The 17,480-nt window shown below is 46.4% G+C and overlaps 1 protein-coding gene across 1 annotated transcript in view; it reads right to left on the bottom strand.

The window, feature by feature from the left end:
* Positions 1-17,480, bottom strand: part of CUX1 (cut-like homeobox 1) — a 347,657-nt gene that overhangs the window by 134,925 nt on the left and 195,252 nt on the right. Inside the window, exon 4 of the mRNA XM_008594606.1 lies at positions 5,487-5,565. Within this exon, the coding sequence (XP_008592828.1) occupies positions 5,487-5,565 (79 nt within the window). The remainder of the gene's footprint in view (positions 1-5,486; positions 5,566-17,480) is intronic.

The raw sequence follows: 17,480 nt of genomic DNA, 5'->3' as shown, positions 1-17,480 counted from the left end.
AGATACAGACTGCGATGTAAAAGGAGCCTGCTGCAGAGGAACTCGCCATCTGGGGGCCTAGCCTCATCAGGTGTCCTTATCAAGTCATGACGTTGGCAGGCAGTTATGATGCTTTTCCTCACATGGCTAATTATTAGAAAATTCATGCAGATGAATCTAAATTAGAGGTGTATTAAAATTCGAGCATTTGCAAGTTTGAGATAATCCCTATACATTGATCATACACATTATGATATAAAATCTGTCCATGATAAAATTTACAGATGAAACCACCTAAATTAATGATGTAAAACTGTAACTTACTGGTGAACCTAAGTGTAAAATACTCTCCTATAACTATGACACTGACAATAAAGGTGAAGGCCATTTTCGACTAGAATAAATGAAAGATGGTAATAGCTTTAAGAACAGGAGACTCATTCTCCAAATTCTCTGCTGGCCTTCCTTTTAATTTTGTAAACCAGATGGATCCCTGTAAACAAGTATTGTTTTCCAGGTATAGGTAATAATACCATGCTAACTGGGTCCCACTTGCCTTCTTCAACCTCCTCATCCAACCAGAGTAAATCCATCCTATCTCCTAAATACCTATCTGTCCATTTCCCTCCACCTTCATTCACTCCCACCACCCCAACCCAAGTGACCTTGCCTTTCCCTCCCCACTGGTTCCCGCTTTCCAATCTACTCTCCAAACTGTAGCCAGGATGATCTTTTCAATACACTAATCTGATCCTGCCATTCCCCTGCTGAAAACCCATTAATGGGGTCTGTGCTAGGGAAAGTCCAGGAGCCTTCATATACCCTACCAGGCCCTTGCCTACCTCTGTAGCTGGGCAATCCTCCGGCCCTGGCTGCCCTTCACTCAGCACCCTCTGACTACTGCAATGCCTGGGTCTGGATGCTGCAGCACGTGGCCACTCCCAGCCCTTCTCTTCCCGCTCACTACGCACCACTGGCCTGCTGTTCTCCCAGCACATGGGCTGCCTCCTATCCCAGCTCCTCATATGAGCCCCACTCTCTGGTCTGAAAACTGCCTCCTGTGCCTTCTCCTGGCCACAGTCAGTGCCCGCCCCAAGGCAGCTCCCTCTGGCCCTGCTCGATCCTCTTGATTCTATACTCTCTTTGCCCAGGGGGCTGTGCATCATGGCACTTACCACACCCAAAGCTCTGCCTTTACTTGTGTCCTTAACTTTTTAATGCCCACGTTCCCACAAGACGTTAAGGTCCACAAGGCCAGGCACCTTGCTGGCTGCTGCATCCCTAGGGCTCAGCTGGGTTCTTGACACATACCAAGGGGGGGTCTCAGGTGCCAACTGAGTAATACACAGGGAGACAAAGGTCACAGCAGTTTGCAAGAAGAGTGTGGTTGGCTAAAGGAGGATATTTCCAATAAAAAGTGTCTGAAAATACTCTCAAAATTAAGTAAGGAGTGAGGAGTGACCTGGTGGCAAAAGATGAAGAATGGAAATACGAGCTCTTAACTATTTCAGCTGTTCAGAGGACTTACCAGGACCATGACGGTTCAATGCTTGTATGTATTTAAATGTTTACTCAGTGTCTTTAACATGGAGGAGATTCTGGAGGGAGAAATGACATTACTTGGGATGCTGGATGTGGAAGGTGATGAAGAGGAGGAGCCAGGGATGACTCGGCTTTCTTTTCCCTGGAAAAGCCAAGTCAGACCACTGAGTCAGACCACTGCAGGCAAAGCTGGTGGGAGGGGAGAAGGTGGGGTGGAAGGAGGGCCCTGCTGAAGCTCAGCACACCCACAGGACAGCTGCTAAACCAAACTCAGATCCTGGACGTCAAGTACTGGCTACAAACTGAAAGCCTCAGAAGCATGTGTGCTGGTTTGATGGCCCCTGAATGCTAAGTGCCGCATAAATGTCTACGCAGGCATGTAAATCTTTACAGAGTGACACCAAAGCAAAATGAGAGTTCAGAGAGCTATTAAACTGCTACAGCTCAATGAAAGATACATTCTGTTCTCTTGCAATTGACTTGTCTAATGCTGTGCAGTGCACGCCCTCAATGGAAAGTGTCAATCTCAGGAGTATGGTTTAATGTGAACAATTAAAGCCCGAGACACACACAAAAAACAAAACTCAGAGAGAACTTTGAAGAAATAATCTGAATCATTAATTTTTCTCTCAATAAATATTTATGGAGTTTCTGCTACATGTCAGGCACTAGGGAAATAGTTAAGGACAAGACCATACTGCCCCAGTCTCTCTGCAGAACCAGAAAGACTACAGAGGGATCATGTGGCTATAACAGAGGCAAACACAGGGTCCTGGGCATGGGTATGAGTGTGAGAAGGGCACACTGAAGCCAGACCTGGGAGGTCTCTTGGGAAGCAGCATCTCAACAAGTCCATCTGGAGGAGTAAATTGAGATCAGAAGTTGGGATGGAGAGAAGCGGATGGAATCAAGACATGTTGTGGAGGTGGATGGCCAGGACATGGTGACCAGGTGCCTTGGTGTTAGCAGCTGGATGGGTGGTGGTGCCGCTTGCTAAGAGAAGGAACCCAGGGAGAAGACAGCTTCTGCCTTCATTATCCCATCAGCTATCCCAGTGAGAAAGTCCAGGTGGCAGCTGGATATGCAGGTTGACGCTCAGGAGTGAGAATCAGATGACAGATAAAGCTTTAGGAGTCACCAGTGTGACACTCTGTGAACTCTGCTGCTGAGGACTCATGGTGGTGGGGACTTGGGGTCAGCTGACTTGTTCATTCATTCACCATATCACACCTGTGGGTGCCAGGTGCTGGGCACATAGCAGTAAGGCAAAGCCCTGTCCTCAAGGAGTTTCCATTCTACGGGGACCAACAGATAAGAAACAAATACACAAATAAATTTCAGGAAGGGGTAGCAGGTTTCTCAGTCTCAGGCTGGGTGAGACCCTGGCTCCCACCTAGTCCTGGGGTGGCTGGTCAGCTGTTTCTGGGCTCCTGAAGCTGGGCCACATGGCGCATAGCTGGAATACCTGTCTCCCCATTCCCTGGAGCTTCCTCCACTTTTCTGACACAATATAGGCTGCTGTCTCTTGCAACTACTTAATGTACCCCACCAATGTTCCTGTATTCCACGGGATTGTAGCCCAACACACACACACACACAATGAAGGCCCCCAGGCCCCCCCAACTGTGTGACTGTCAGTAAATGCAACACTATTGACCAGGCCCTTCCCGTAAATCTCAGCCACAGGATTACTTCATCTGAGCAATAATCAGACTTCAAAACACAGGTAGAATGCTCTGAGTGCCATTCCTACATTTCAAGCAACTTGTTAGATCTGTCAGACCATCGCATATTTGTAAACGATACCTGGGAGGCAGCAGGTAAAAGTGATCTATGTGGAATGCAGAGGTATTCTGATTGACTTTTATTATTATAGAAAACATCAAACATTTGCTCCCACTGTCTTAAATTTAAACTGCGAACTTTAATTTTCCAGCCAAAGATGATAATTATGAAGAATATCATCAACATAGGAAAAATGCTTATGACATAATATTAAGTGAAAACAGCAGAATATAAATATATACCCATGTTATGATCAAAATTCTATAAAATTTGTATATGTACATGAGTAAGACATGGTCAAGCGAAGAGGAACGTTGTTGAAAAAATGATCTCTTCTTTTTCTGTGGGAAATTAAGACAGAAAATAACCACAGGAAAAGAAACTTAACAACGTGTTAAAGTGGCTGCCCAGCTGAGAAATTGCACTCACGGAAAACACAGGTACAATTTTAACTTGTTAAAAGAGAATATAAGCTGTTTAGAAAACAGCATCTAAAGGGTCTTTGGCAAAGCAAAATAAGCCAGTCGTCTTTCAACTAAGTTGCCAGCACAGCAGACAGAATTTGTGGCTGGAACATACTCACTCCTGGGGTCTCGCTCCCTGGTGGCAGAAGCTGCTGGGAACACAACAGAATAGATCCCTCCTGAGCAAGAGGAACCAAAAGAATATACTTTGGAAATAGAAAGTTATATTCATAATCAAAGCCCAGGTTGCACTTTTTCTGTAAATTCTTTATCCCTGAGTCAGTGTGCACATGACATAGTTCAGAGAGAAAATGCTCAGACACCACCCTACAGATAAGAAAGTGCGAGTGGTGCCCACCCAGCTGCTGATGCTGGAGGAACAGTGCACCCCAGGCACGGAATGGTCCATGTACGGTGAAGAAGCCTCCTCGTAAACCTCAGTCAAAGTCTTCAGAGAACCCCTAGTCAGATACAAACCGTTGCAGAAAATAAAAAGTCTAGAATTTGGAACTAAGAGCTGGATAAACTCCTAACACAGCAAAAAGTTTAGAACAAAGAAAACCATTCCCCACCACTAGGCTATTCCCCTACCCTGTTCCATTTTACAGAAGAGAAAACTGAGGTCCACAGAAGAAAAGGAACGTGATCAAGACCTCATAACAAGTCTGTGGCAGGAGAATCTGGATCTCTGCACCCCCTGTCCAATTGCTTTCTGCTGCCCTTGTTTGGTGCAGCCTCTGCTAACCCCAGCTCCAAGAGGGGAAGACAAAACCCATGGTGGCCCTGAATTAGAACACAAGTTCAGGTACAAAGGAGACCTGTTGTTGCTTTGCTTTGCTAAAGTAGCTCTAGCAATGTCAGTGAGGTTTGGAGAATTGCTAATAAAGGCAGGCATGCAATTCCAATGGGTGGGAAGGGAGGGTGGTGATAATTTGGTTCCTTGTTCAGCAGAGGAAGATATCTGAGTGACTTTCCTAATTTTCTCATAGGAGTCTCTCCAGGACTGAGCTGGGACCCATGTGATCATGTCCCCCCACCCCCCAGCCCCCCACAGATTCTAAGTCAGCTGGGAGCAGAGGACCAACAAATAGCACTGGTGGTCTCAAGGTGCGCTAAATTCACTTTTCTACATCAGGGAATCAGAAGCCATCATCTCTCATGAAGCATAACAAGCATTACTTATGTTTTAACTCTTTAGTTCCTTTAGAAGAAATAACCCACATTCTTAGTTGTAGCTGAAGGGACTCTCAGTTACCCTTTGGCTACAAGCCTTAAGTGAAAGACTTGTCCAGAGGTCACCAATCTTGGACAGCCTGGGAGGGGAATGAAATATTCCAGGTGTCCTATGAGGGTGTTCCTGGAGTCCCTAAGGTGGCACTGGGCAGCCCAGGAGACTTCTGCACAGCACACACACATGGCTTCAGTATCTTCTCCATGATACATGCAGCATTTTATACCATAGCCCCAGAAATTTAGGTCTCTGCATTTACAAAGGCATCACCTAGAGATTATGTGATCACTTTTAACAAATGCACTGACTTTCCCTCCCTACCCAAAGTCTGAATTTAGAGAATTCATGTTCTCAGAATTCCCTGGTTTCCTGGGGGTGTTGCCGCTGATGGTATATTTCTCTCAGGAAATCTGAGAAGAATAGGCCTGAAACCCACCGACTTACAGAAACAAAGCCCGCTGGTGGCTATCAGTGCCCGGGCTTACCTGGAACATCAATCAATCTTTTGTAGACATTCAAGAAGGCTGCCTCGGCTTCTTTGCTTCTTTTACTCAGTGCATCAATCTGAGAGGAAATGAAAGAAAGGGAAGAAAAACAAAGAGCTCAAAATTTGTCAAGAGGTAAGTTAAAAATCATTATACACCAGAGTTCCCACAGCAAATGGAAGTCTGATTTCTCCACATGGATGCTTAAGAACCGGGCCTTCAACCTCACAGGGAAATGCTGGAAACACACAAGAGGGAGCCAGCCCATGTGGCCCAGTTCACGGGGGCAAACGAGGCAGAGCAGTGCTTTGAGCATATGAAGCCATTCACGGCACTGAGAGGTGAACACTGCGAAACAAAGAGCTCAAAATTTGTCAAGAGGTAAGTTAAAAATCATTATACACCAGAGTTCCCATAGCAAATGGAAGTCTGATTTCTCCACATGGATGTTTAAGAACCGGGCCTTCAACCTCGCAGGGAAATGCTGGAAACACACAAGAGGGAGCCAGCCCATGTGGCCCAGTTCACGGGGGCAAATGAGGCAGAGCAGTGCTTTGAGCATATGAAGCCATTCACGGCACTGAGAGGTGAACACTGCGTGGGGGCTTCCCTGGAAAAAACAGTCTGGCAAGCCCTTCCCAATCTCTTTCTTCTGCAAGCACTGACTCAGAGCTGGCCATATGCCGGACGGTGTGCTGGAGGTGGCGCAGGAAGAGACAGCTCCTACCCCCAGGAGCTTGGGGTCTAGTAGGGAAGCAGGTATATAACTGAATCCCAGCCAGAAAAGTGCTAGGTGAGCAGTGCCATGGGGACATGGAGAAAGGGACATTAAGCAGGAAAGTTGGTGACCTGTGAGCAGCGTCTTTCAGAGCAGCTACCAGCATGGACAGTTGAGACACTGCAGGTAAGGAGAAAAACCATCCAAATACCCAGAGCAAAGTTTTCAAATTTGGGGGTTCATAGATACTCTCCAAGAATATTATGAAAGCCAAGGACCTCCCTCCTAGAACACACACACGCACGCACGCACACACACACGCATGCACGCACGTGGTGTATTTTAGGCCATTCATATGCCTGCTGTGTTCCGTCCATGGAATCCAGATTAAGAACACACAAATGGAGCTGTAACACACCACGGGATATGCGGGATCAGCAAAAGTCTGCTGGGGTAAAAACACACAAAGGAGCTGTCAGTGATGAGACTGGACAGAAAAGTGGGGTCAGATCATGAGGAGCTGTAAATGCCCATGAAGGAGAATGACCTTCATCATCTGGGCATGGGTCAGCATGGAATGAGCACAGGAGGGGGCAGGAAAGAGACCACTTGGAGGCTGTTGCCCTCGTCCAGGTGAGTCATGTGTAGGGCAGTGGCTGTGGGTATCGAGGAGGAGAGGCTGATCACGGAGATCAGCAGCACACTGACCGATATGAGGCCCAGAAAGCAAGGCGAGTCGAGGACAGTGCCTTGCTTGGCAAGGGTCTGCGACAGTGCTCAGGACTGCTTTGTCTTGGGAACTGACCCAGCTGAGCTAGTTTCCCCCAGTGTGGATGTCTGTCTGTCCAAGGAAGGTTAGGTGCAAACTCCTAGTATGCCGACACACATCCAAAGAGCCTCTGGTTGCTGGATCAACATGTCACAGTATTGAGCTCACATAACTACGGCCGAGACAACAAATCACTTCTTACGCCTGAAGCATGCAAGACTGTACATGCAGCGAGTTCTTACTGGCTCAGGAAAAGGACACTAAATTATATATTCCTTCTGTCCCCTCACAGAATTGTGCTGTCTCCAATGTTATTAAAGAGGCACAGGAGGCAGTTTAATTACAGGGCCTCTTACCTGAGCCAACTGACAATTTGGGAAGGGCTGAGAGAGGTCACCTGATTGAGGATGGTCAGACGCTGAGGGGTAGGAGGGCGAGCGGGAGGGCGCCTCAGAAAATCCAGCGCAGAGCACACAAGTGCAGCGCAAGCATTTCCAGCTTCTAACAAGCTGTGCTCCAAAGTTCCAATCTGAAGTCAGTTGTTTGGACACCTACCCTCCTTCCCCCAGAAAATAAGGGGGTTTCAGAATAATCCACAAGAACTGTTAATACAAGGCAGCTGTCTTTTTTAAAAATAACCCCCCCCGAATATTAACAATTCATGCTTACTGTATAATTACACAAATAACAAAAAATATACAAAAAAAATTAAAATCATAATTCTGCCATTCACTGGTAGAAGCCATACTGTCTGGGTTTATCTCTCTTCCATTTTTTTTTCCTAACTAAAAAATACATAATGGAATGAAATGTAGGCATATAGACAAACTAGAGACAGAACATAGATTAGTGGATGTTTAGGACTGGGGGTGGGAAGGAGAAAGTTTGGAGGATGATGGCTAAGGGGTGTGGGGTTTCTTTTCGGGTGATGAAAATGTTCCACAATTGTCTGTGGTGACGGCTGTACACTCTGTGAATACACTTAAAGTCAACAGATGGTAGACTTTCAATGGGTGCATTATATGGTATGTGAATTATATCTCATGATAAAGCTGTTTAAAATGTGTGTACTTGAAATCAAACCATACATAAAATTTTGTGCTGTGCTTTCTTTCACTAACATATCATGTATCTTTTCCAATACCTGTTGCAAATTCTGGGAAATGCATTAATAGCACTATTTCCACTGTATCTAACGACCACACATATAGGTGTTTGAAGTAAAAATGGATTTGGAGTTGTCCCTACAGATGTCTGGAACATTCCCTGTGTTCTGGGCCTTTCTGCTCCTAAGAGCCACATGGCCACGGAGAGCAGAGTCTGTCCAAAAAGCCAGGCAGATGCCCTGGCTGCTCTCTGCACCTCTTGCCACCCACACCGAGGCTTCTCTACCAGGCTCATGGTCTGCCTAGGGAAGGCTCCTCACTTGCCAGGTATTCTGACTGAGGGTAAAGGGTGGCTGCCTCTCCAGCAGGCACAGGATGGGATTTGGAAGGATCCTGAACACTCGCCTCCTCTTTCCTTTCTGGATTGTTTGTGGGGATGTGGGTAAGGGTTGGTTATCTACACAGCGTGCTTGGGGACTGTGTGGGTTGAAATGTACCTCTCAAAAGATGTTGAAATCCTAACCCCAGTACCTGTGAATGTGAGCTTATGTAGAGATAGGCTCTTTGCAAGTGATCAAGTGAAGATGAGGTCATTAGTGTGGGCCCTAAACCAACATGACGTTATAAAAAGGGGAAATTTGGACACAGAGACAGATGCGCACAGGGAGAGGGCCATGTGAAGATGAACGAAGGCTGTGGTCATGGTGACGCAGCTACAAGCCGAGGATTGCCACAGGTAGCCAGTAACCACCTGAAGCTGGGACAGCGGCACAGAACACATTCCCCCTCGCGGCCCTCGGAAGGGACTGACCCTGCTGACTCTTCGATCTTGGCCTTCCAGCCTCCAGACCCATGAGACTATAAACGTCTGTTGTTGAAGTCTTTAGTGTGTGGCCCTCATTATGCCAGCCCTGGCAAATTTATACAGGGACAGTGATTTTGATTCTTCCTCCTTTCCCTTCTTCCACAAATGTGGGACATTCAACCACAGTCCTCAGAGAACAAGACCAGGCCGATGAGTTCACTGACTTCATGAAGCAATTGGACTATCAGGTTTCTTAAAAGAGATGGTGAGTACTCCATGTGTGGTTGAATTTCCACTTGATGAAGTCCCTCCACCTCCTCATAAGATCATCAGAACTCTCCGGAAGAATGTGTTGATTCTGGGAATTTTGATACTCTCTATGCTCATTCACTCTTTTGGCTCCTGCCCATGGCCATTGCCCTAGACCAAGAATAGGCCCTGCAGTTTGAGTTTTGTCTATCCTCTCCCTTTCCCAGCCCATCTTTCCCGTGGTGGCTTGTCCCGTCACTGTAATACTCGGGAATTCCTTGCCACAGCCTGTGACTTCCTGTTTCTGAGCTTTCACTGACTTGGAATACCCTTCGCTGGCATCTCCATCCACTAAAGCCCAAAACACTTTAGACGCAGTGCAAGCTCCACTTCCTGCAGATGCTTGTGCTGTGTTCCCTCCAGCAGTGTTCTGAGTCTGGAGGGAGGGAGGTAAACCTAGACCCTGGAGCCAGCCTAGCTGGCTTTGAAGGCCAGTTTCACCTTATCTGTACAGTGAGGTGACAGCACCCACCTCCTAAGGCTGGGTGGTCCAAGGAGCTAACATGGAGAAGGCGCTCAGTGACTAGCACAGGGAAGTGCCACACAACAGAGACCTTGCCATGCATAAGAGCTCTCCTCCAGGTGTCCATGCAGATGGCTCAATAGGCGGGGCCCTCCTGCCTGTCCTCCCGATCATTCTGGGAGGGAGGGAGGACAGCAGAGGCACACTCAGCTCCCTGTCCTCCACCTGCCCCACCCTGCGCTGCAGGCCTTGCAGGTGGTGGGCCATGGCTGGGCATGGCAGCTCCTTACAATAGGGAAAGAGATTCATGAATGAGAAAAAGTTTAGGGCAAGGTCTTAAAGCACGGACTGTTGAAGTTAGAACCCTAAGTTAGACATCCTGGCTACCTAACATGCTCACCCCTCAAAACCGTGAGAGAGAAGTGGCGAGGACAGAGGTACCACTGGCTACACATCAAGCTCACCTCCTGCCACAACCTCACACTCCAGCCCCACCCAGTTCCTCCCTGTTCCCTGAATACATGAGCAATTTCCCCTCAGCCTGGAAGGCGCCTCCTTGGAATGTTCCCCTGATCCTAGAGGCTCAGTACAGACCCATCTCCCTACCGCGGGCCACTCCCACCACCACATGGGACTGTCCTGGAGTCCCAGGACTACAGATATGGCTCTCTTCCTCATGAGATCCAGAGTTCCTGGAAAGCCCAAACTATTTTGTAGTCTCACCTGCCTTTCCTCCCAATGAGTAGCACACAGTAGGTATTTAATGCATGTTTATTGTGTGAATGAAAATCTACTTGAATTGGCCAAATGTTTTATATGCAGAAGTGAGCAAATGCTTAAGGAATCCAGTTTCAAATCTTTATGAAAATGCTGAACATGTAGAGAGTCCTCTGTTTAGCGAGCATCTGTTTTGTGTGCTGGGATCTGATGACAGCCACTTGGCTGGTGGCAGCCCCTGGAAGCATCATTTCCCTCCCGCATGCGCCCGAGCATGCTCTCTGGAGGCGTTTCCCTCAGTGAGCTGCACGTCTGCACACTAGCAAGATGCCCAGGGCCTTTCACTGTACATTTCTTGGATTCAATGGTTATCCTTTTAGCAATATCACTTTTATAATGTTGAGTTCAGTTTTTTATGTAATAAGAATTAAATTAGAAAACAAATGTCTATGTGAAGGTATTTTATTTTAAATCTCAAACAACCAATATTGGCTTATTGTAGTACAAAAACTCTTGAGTCCAGGTTTGGAGAACAAGTCCACAGAAATCTACTGGGAGACCCCTGAGATTCAAAGGGGGTGAGAAGGTGCCCAACTGTTTGGGTGGCAGCAGAGCTATGCTGCGGGAGCCATATGGTATGTGGTCTTAGTGCTCCCAGTCACCATCCACACTCCCTACCCACGCCATGTGATTTGTGGTGTAACAGCACCTTCCAGGTGGGTGCTGAGGTCAGGCATGGCCATGTGAATTGCTCTGACCAATGGCATGTGATAGTGCCGTGTGCCACATCTGAGCAAGATGTAAGAGCTGCTGCATGGTTGGTCGTTACGTTCATTGCCTCTGCTGTGCTAACAGCAAGATCTGACAGGAGCTGCTTCTCCCCTTGGGATCTTGGAATGAAGGCCACACAGGGTGCTGGGGCAGAGTCACCATCAACCCACAGCCAACATGCAACATGTTTTGTTCCCACAGCCACTGAAATTTGGGGTTGTTTGTTACTACACCATAATCTAGGAAAAGCTGACTATTACAGGTCTTAACAAGTGGTCATATCTCTAAGAAGGCAGCACAAAGTAAAAATAAGGATTAAACAACCAATATTTTGAGAGTCAAAGGATTTTTGTTTGTTTTGAAGCTGGATTGTTTACCTTCATCAGGAGAAGGAAGAGGGAAGATGGTATGATAAAGTAGAAAGGCACTGGATTTGCGATCAGAAGACTGGAGTCAGGACATGGCTCCAGTATGCATTTTGGAATAATGAGCCAGCTGTGGAGTCTCTGCCTCTTTGAACTTTATTTTCCATGTCTAGGAACGATGAGAATGCCTGCCTTGCAGGAACCCTGGGAGGACTGCAAGAGGTGGCCAATGTGACAACAGCACAGAACAATTCACAAGCTGGTTTTCAGAGCTGGTGATCATCATGGACCCACCGTGTGTTTAGGAGAACTATCACATGTGTATCATCTAAATTGTGTCCAAATCTTAGAGTCAGTGAGAGGAGACTTCTCAGAGCACTAGTACAAAAGAAATCGCTACTTATAAAAGATTTCACCTGTTAAGACTGTCTCTTGAACAGCATTTACAATACAATGCTGCAACCCCTTAGGGGTCTGCTTATGCCTTAAAATGACTCCCGACAGAAAATCCCTAACCTGTCTATAATAGAAATTGATTTCAGGATTGTAATCTCATTTCTACCTTTAATGTTGCAGCCTTTACTGAAGCCCTTCACAGCATGGACATGGCAGACCATCACCTAGTGAATGGCCCTCACTAGCCTCTCCTTGCCACTGAGCATGAAGTGTCCTCCACAATGGCCCTGGGTCACTGTCCTAGAGCCCAGGAAGAACTATGTGGCCATCCTGCCTTCATGCCTTCTCCTCACCCCCAGCCTAAAACTCACAGTCCTTAGGTTGCGGTTCCAAAACCCTTCATGGCATGGCCCTAGCTTACCCTGCTAATTTTGCTGCCACCAAATCCCACCACTGAGCATGCTTCTACATACCAAGCTTCAGTCCCCTCAACACACGATGCTGCATCATGTCTCTGGTCTTTACATACGAGCTCCTCTGCCACAGATGCTCCTTGCCTCCGGCCACAGGAGAACTCTTCTCCCTTCGTGAGCTGGTCTGAGTGGTACCTCCTTGGTAGTGTCCTCCTGACTTCCCCAGCACAGCTGGTGATTTGGCCCTTGTGCCTCCTGAGCACTTTGTAAATCCCTCTACCCACTTTCCACACCGTGCCACAGTGACTCACTGCCACCCCCTGAGATCTGTTGCAGACCAGGGCAGTGGCACCTTCCTCTCTATGCCCAGCACCTTGCAAGGGTCCTGAGCCAGGGGAGCTGCTGCACAGGCCAAGGGATTCCTTAAAACACAGCCTTGAATTTTGCAATATTGATTACTTTGGAAGATCAGAGTGGGGAAGGCTGTTTCCTATAACTAAAAGTTTCAAGGAAGTTTTTACTATCCACCCCAGTTTAGTCTAGTCCAAACATGGGAAGTCATGAGAGAGTGACGCCAGGAACAGCAAACTGCCGTCGTCAGCACCAGGACACCTCAGTGAGGCAGGTGGTCAGTGCAGTACAGAGAGAAGCAGGGGCTTAGACATGGACTAGCTAAGTGACATCATCTGTAAAATGAAAAAAGACAACCTCTTCATGAGCTTTTTGTAAGTATTAAAAAGAAATATATGCACAATTCCTACAATCGGGCCTGACACTTGGTAGGCAGAGCACACTGTAGCTATTATCACTGCAGTGAATGCTCTGTTTGTCCAAGGGTGCCCCAAAACCTCACCTGAGCCTGGTCTCCGTGCCACAACCACTGCACACCCAGCTCACGGAGGAAAGGGTAGTGCTCACTCGCACACTGTGCTGCTGCAGGCCCCAGGGGACCGGCCCACCCCACGTGCCACATGGCAGGGTGCCTTGGCACATTAGTTATGAGGCACAGATACAAACAATAATGTGAACTTTCACAAGGACCCAGGGATCATCAAGCAATATGAAACAGAGAGACACTGGCCTTCAAATAATCTGTGGAGATGGTGATTGATACTTAAGAAGTTCTGTGTATTTTGAAATGAAAAAGGCTCATCTTTCCAGGGGGTGGTCAGGGCCTTGCCACATACAGGTGCCACCACCTGTCGCCACATGGTTGGTGGAAAGAGTGTGTGCTGTGAAGGAAAAAAGACTTGGGTTGGAATCCTGGCTCTGGCGCACGCCTGCTGTGCAATCTGGGCAAGGCAGCGCCGTGTGGGGCCAAGAGCCTGGACACCTTGTTGAGGGTTGGATTCCCAGTTCTGACACTAAAATAGGTACACTGCCTAAGCCCCTTAATTAACCTCTCTGTGCCTCAGGTTCTTTATCTGCAAAGTGGGGAAAACACATCTTGGTTGCTGTGAAGATCAAAGCCATGGTGGCACTTGGTGACCAGTGAGAGAGCTGCCACATTACCAGCTGCACTTCTCAGATGCAAAAACTGAGCATGTCACTCAGAACCAGGCCTCCAAGCAAACCCCCTCCTCCACCGAGGGTATAACAACACCCCAGCACTGTGCGCTGGGGCTGGGTTTGGGGCCTGGGGTCACCCAGTCAGTGGAAAGAGTGTGTGCTCTGGAGGAAAGACAGACTTGAGTTCGTATCCTGGCTCTCGTACACACTTGCTGTGTAGATTTGAAGGCAGTTTACTTAAATTACTTGAGCTTGGTCTCTTCATCTGTTAAGTAAGGGTAATAACTCCCTCCCTCTTTCTTTAGGTGTCATGATAATGAAACATGAGAACCTCCCACATCAAGCATCTGGCACAGTCTGGATACTTGCACAGTATACAGAAACCACGTCAACATCAGTAATCTTCCCTGATAAATCCAAACTCAACACTTTCTAGCCACTATACCATAGGTTGTCCCCCTTCACTATCAAACCAAACAGAAAGCCGAAATGCTTAAAGTCCTGGGGGACCGGGATGCTTAAACAACATTTAAGACACCACAGTAGCAATCCACTAGCCTATACCCTGGGAGTTTACAAGCTAATGATTTAGAAATGAACACAGACCATTAAAAGAATTTTCAAATCGATGTGCTCTGCTGGACTAGAGGCCAATAAGACCAGCAAGAGCTGCAGGGATATGTTAGAATACTTTTGTTTCACTTTAAGTCTGGCTGCAGAATTCTTTCAAGAGCAAAACATGATTTAAAGAGCCGCATGAAATGCTGGAAGTCAGCTCAGAGTGACCGAGGTTCTGTCCACAACAAACACATACACAGGCCAAAGCTTCAGAGATCTGATTTTGTCTGAACGTGGCCATGTAAAAGGAACACAAATGTTTTCTGAAAAAATATAAAAGCAGCTTAAACCCAGTAATTCTCCTCTAAGTATACATCCACTTTGTGTTCAGCAAAGGATTGGTCATGCTGTTGCTGGGAGAGTTCTAGGGGAGACCCATGCGAGAGGCCCCTGGAGTGCAGGGAGGCCTTCTCACGGCATACTGGCCGCCTCTGGAGCAATGTAGAGAGAAGAGAAATTAGAAACGGGTGTGGGAGCTCAGCTGCCACCACCAGCTTTGTTTCTCAAGGTCACGTCCCTTCATAATATCCAACACCCATCACAGAGGGTGGCCAAATCACATCCGCACTACTCCCCACCACAGAGCAGGACTAACTAGACATCCCCTACTGCTCAAAGCATGTGTGCAAACTCCACTGGGCAGTTTGGGTTATAAAGACAATACACTGCAGACTGGGCAATGACACAAAGTTGCTTCTTGTAGAAGCTGACAGAAGTATTCCTTAATTATTCCCCCTACCCTGCAAAGTTTCTAAGAGAGGAAAAGAGGAGAAGCCCAGAAGACAAGAGAGCCATGAAGAATGAGTGGGGGACAAGGGCATGAGGCCTCTGAGGAGAGATGTGTGGCAGGGGATAGTACAAGAATAATAGGAAAGGTAATAAAAATAGCAACAAGTATTTCTATCCTCCTTTTCACTTTATAAAGCCCTTTCACATATACATCTGATATTCTGACTGTCAACATATATCTGAAGGGCTGTCAAGGGGAAGAAGGATTAGCTGCCATCTCTCTCCCAAGAGTGCAAAACCAGAAACAACAGGTAGAAGCTACGGGAAGGCAGAGAAGGCAGATCACAGCTTAAACAGCAGGAAAACCTCTGCACACAGCGGGGCTCTTCAGAGGTGGAAGGTGCTGGCTTTCTGTCTCACATACTAGTTCATTCATTCCTTCACCGTATCAATAAAATCATTTAAGGAGTAGCTAAATTGTGCTGGCAGGTGTTCTTGTTCTGTCCCATCCTGTGGGGGTCAGAGATTCCTATCTCTACTCCCAAAGGGCTCAGGATAATGCAGTGTCAGCTGCCCCCCCCCCCACCTGCACAGGAAAATTACAGCAGGGGTGTGGGAAGGCTTCACAAAGGATAAATGCCTACCAGGGATTTTTTAAACACTGGTTTTTGTGAGTAGATAGTATATGTGTAGATTAAAAAAATATAAAGGTATAAACATATATACAGTGTTCAGCAAGGCTGCACAACATTAGATCAACACACAAAGATCAATGGTCTTTCCACACACTAGCAATAATCTAAGTGAAATTAAGAAAAACAATCTCATTTATAATAACATCAGAAAAGTGTAAAACACCTAGAAGTAAACTTAGCAAAAACAACAACAACAACAAAATACAAAACTTGCACTGTAAAAAACATAAAACAGTGTTTTAAAAAAATAAACTGAATGGAAAGATACCCTAAGTCCATGGATTGGAAGACTTAATATTGTTAAGATGTCAATAGTCGGGCCGGCCCGTGGCTCACTCAGGAGAGTGTGGTGCTGATAACACCAAGGCCACGGGTTCAGATCCCTATGTAGGGATTGGGCCAGTTAGCTCACTTGGGAGAGCGACAACACCAAGCCAACGGTTAAGGTCCCCTTACTGGTCATCTTTTAAAAAAAACCTTAATTGGGCCGGCCCGTGGCTCACTCAGGAGAGTGTGGTGCTGATAACACCAAGGCCATGGGTTCAGATCCCTATGTAGGGATTGGGCCAGTTAGCTCACTTGGGAGAGCGACAACACCAAGCCAACGGTTAAGGTCCCCTTACTGGTCATCTTTTAAAAAAAACCTTAATTGGGCCGGCCCGTGGCTCACTCAGGAGAGTGTGGTGCTGATAACACCAAGGCCATGGGTTCAGATCCCTATGTAGGGATTGGGCCAGTTAGCTCACTTGGGAGAGCGACAACACCAAGCCAACGGTTAAGGTCCCCTTACTGGTCATCTTTTAAAAAAAACCTTAATTGGGCCGGCCCGTTAAAATCCCAGCTGACTTCTTTGCAGAAATCAATAAGTTGATCCTAAGATTCATATGGAAATAAAAAGGGACCCCAAATGGCCAAAACAATCTTGAAAAAGAAAAAGTTGGAGGATTCATACTTTCCAATTTCAAAACTTACTACAAAGTCACATTAACCAAGACTGTGGTACTGGCATAAGAATAAACATATGGATCAATGGAACGCAACCGAAAGCCCAGAAATAAACCCTCATATCAAGGTCAACTGATTTTTGACAAGTCTGACAAGACAATTCAATGGAGAAAAAAGTTTCTCAACAAATGGTGCTGAGACAACCGGATATCCACATGCAAAAGGGCAAAGCTGAATCTCTACCTCCCACCATATACAAAAGTGAACTCAAAATGAATCAAAGACTAAAACCTTAAGAGCTAAAACTATAAAACTGAAAAGATAACACAGTTATAAATCTTCATGACCTTGGATTAGGTAATGGTTTCTTAGATATGACACCAAAAGCACAAACAACAAAAGTAGATAAATTGGATTTCATCACATTTAAAACTTTTGTGCTTCAAAGCACACCATCAAGAAAGTGAAAGACAACCCACAGAATTTTTTGAGAAAAAAAATTCTCAAAAAAGTTTTTTTTTTACTTTTTGGGAGAAAAGTTTTGCAAATCATATACCTAATAAGGGACTCTAGAATATATAAAAGATTCTCACAACTCAACAATAACAAGACAAATGAATTTTAAACTGGGCAAAGGATCTGAATAGACATTTCTGCAAAGAAGAT

Source organism: Galeopterus variegatus, unplaced genomic scaffold (assembly GCF_000696425.1).
Source record: "Galeopterus variegatus unplaced genomic scaffold, G_variegatus-3.0.2 Scaffold164, whole genome shotgun sequence".
NCBI classification, from domain to species: Eukaryota; Metazoa; Chordata; class Mammalia; order Dermoptera; family Cynocephalidae; genus Galeopterus; species Galeopterus variegatus.
The sequence above is the reverse complement of the archived record's forward strand: the minus strand, read 5'-3'. Positions and strand labels throughout refer to the sequence as shown.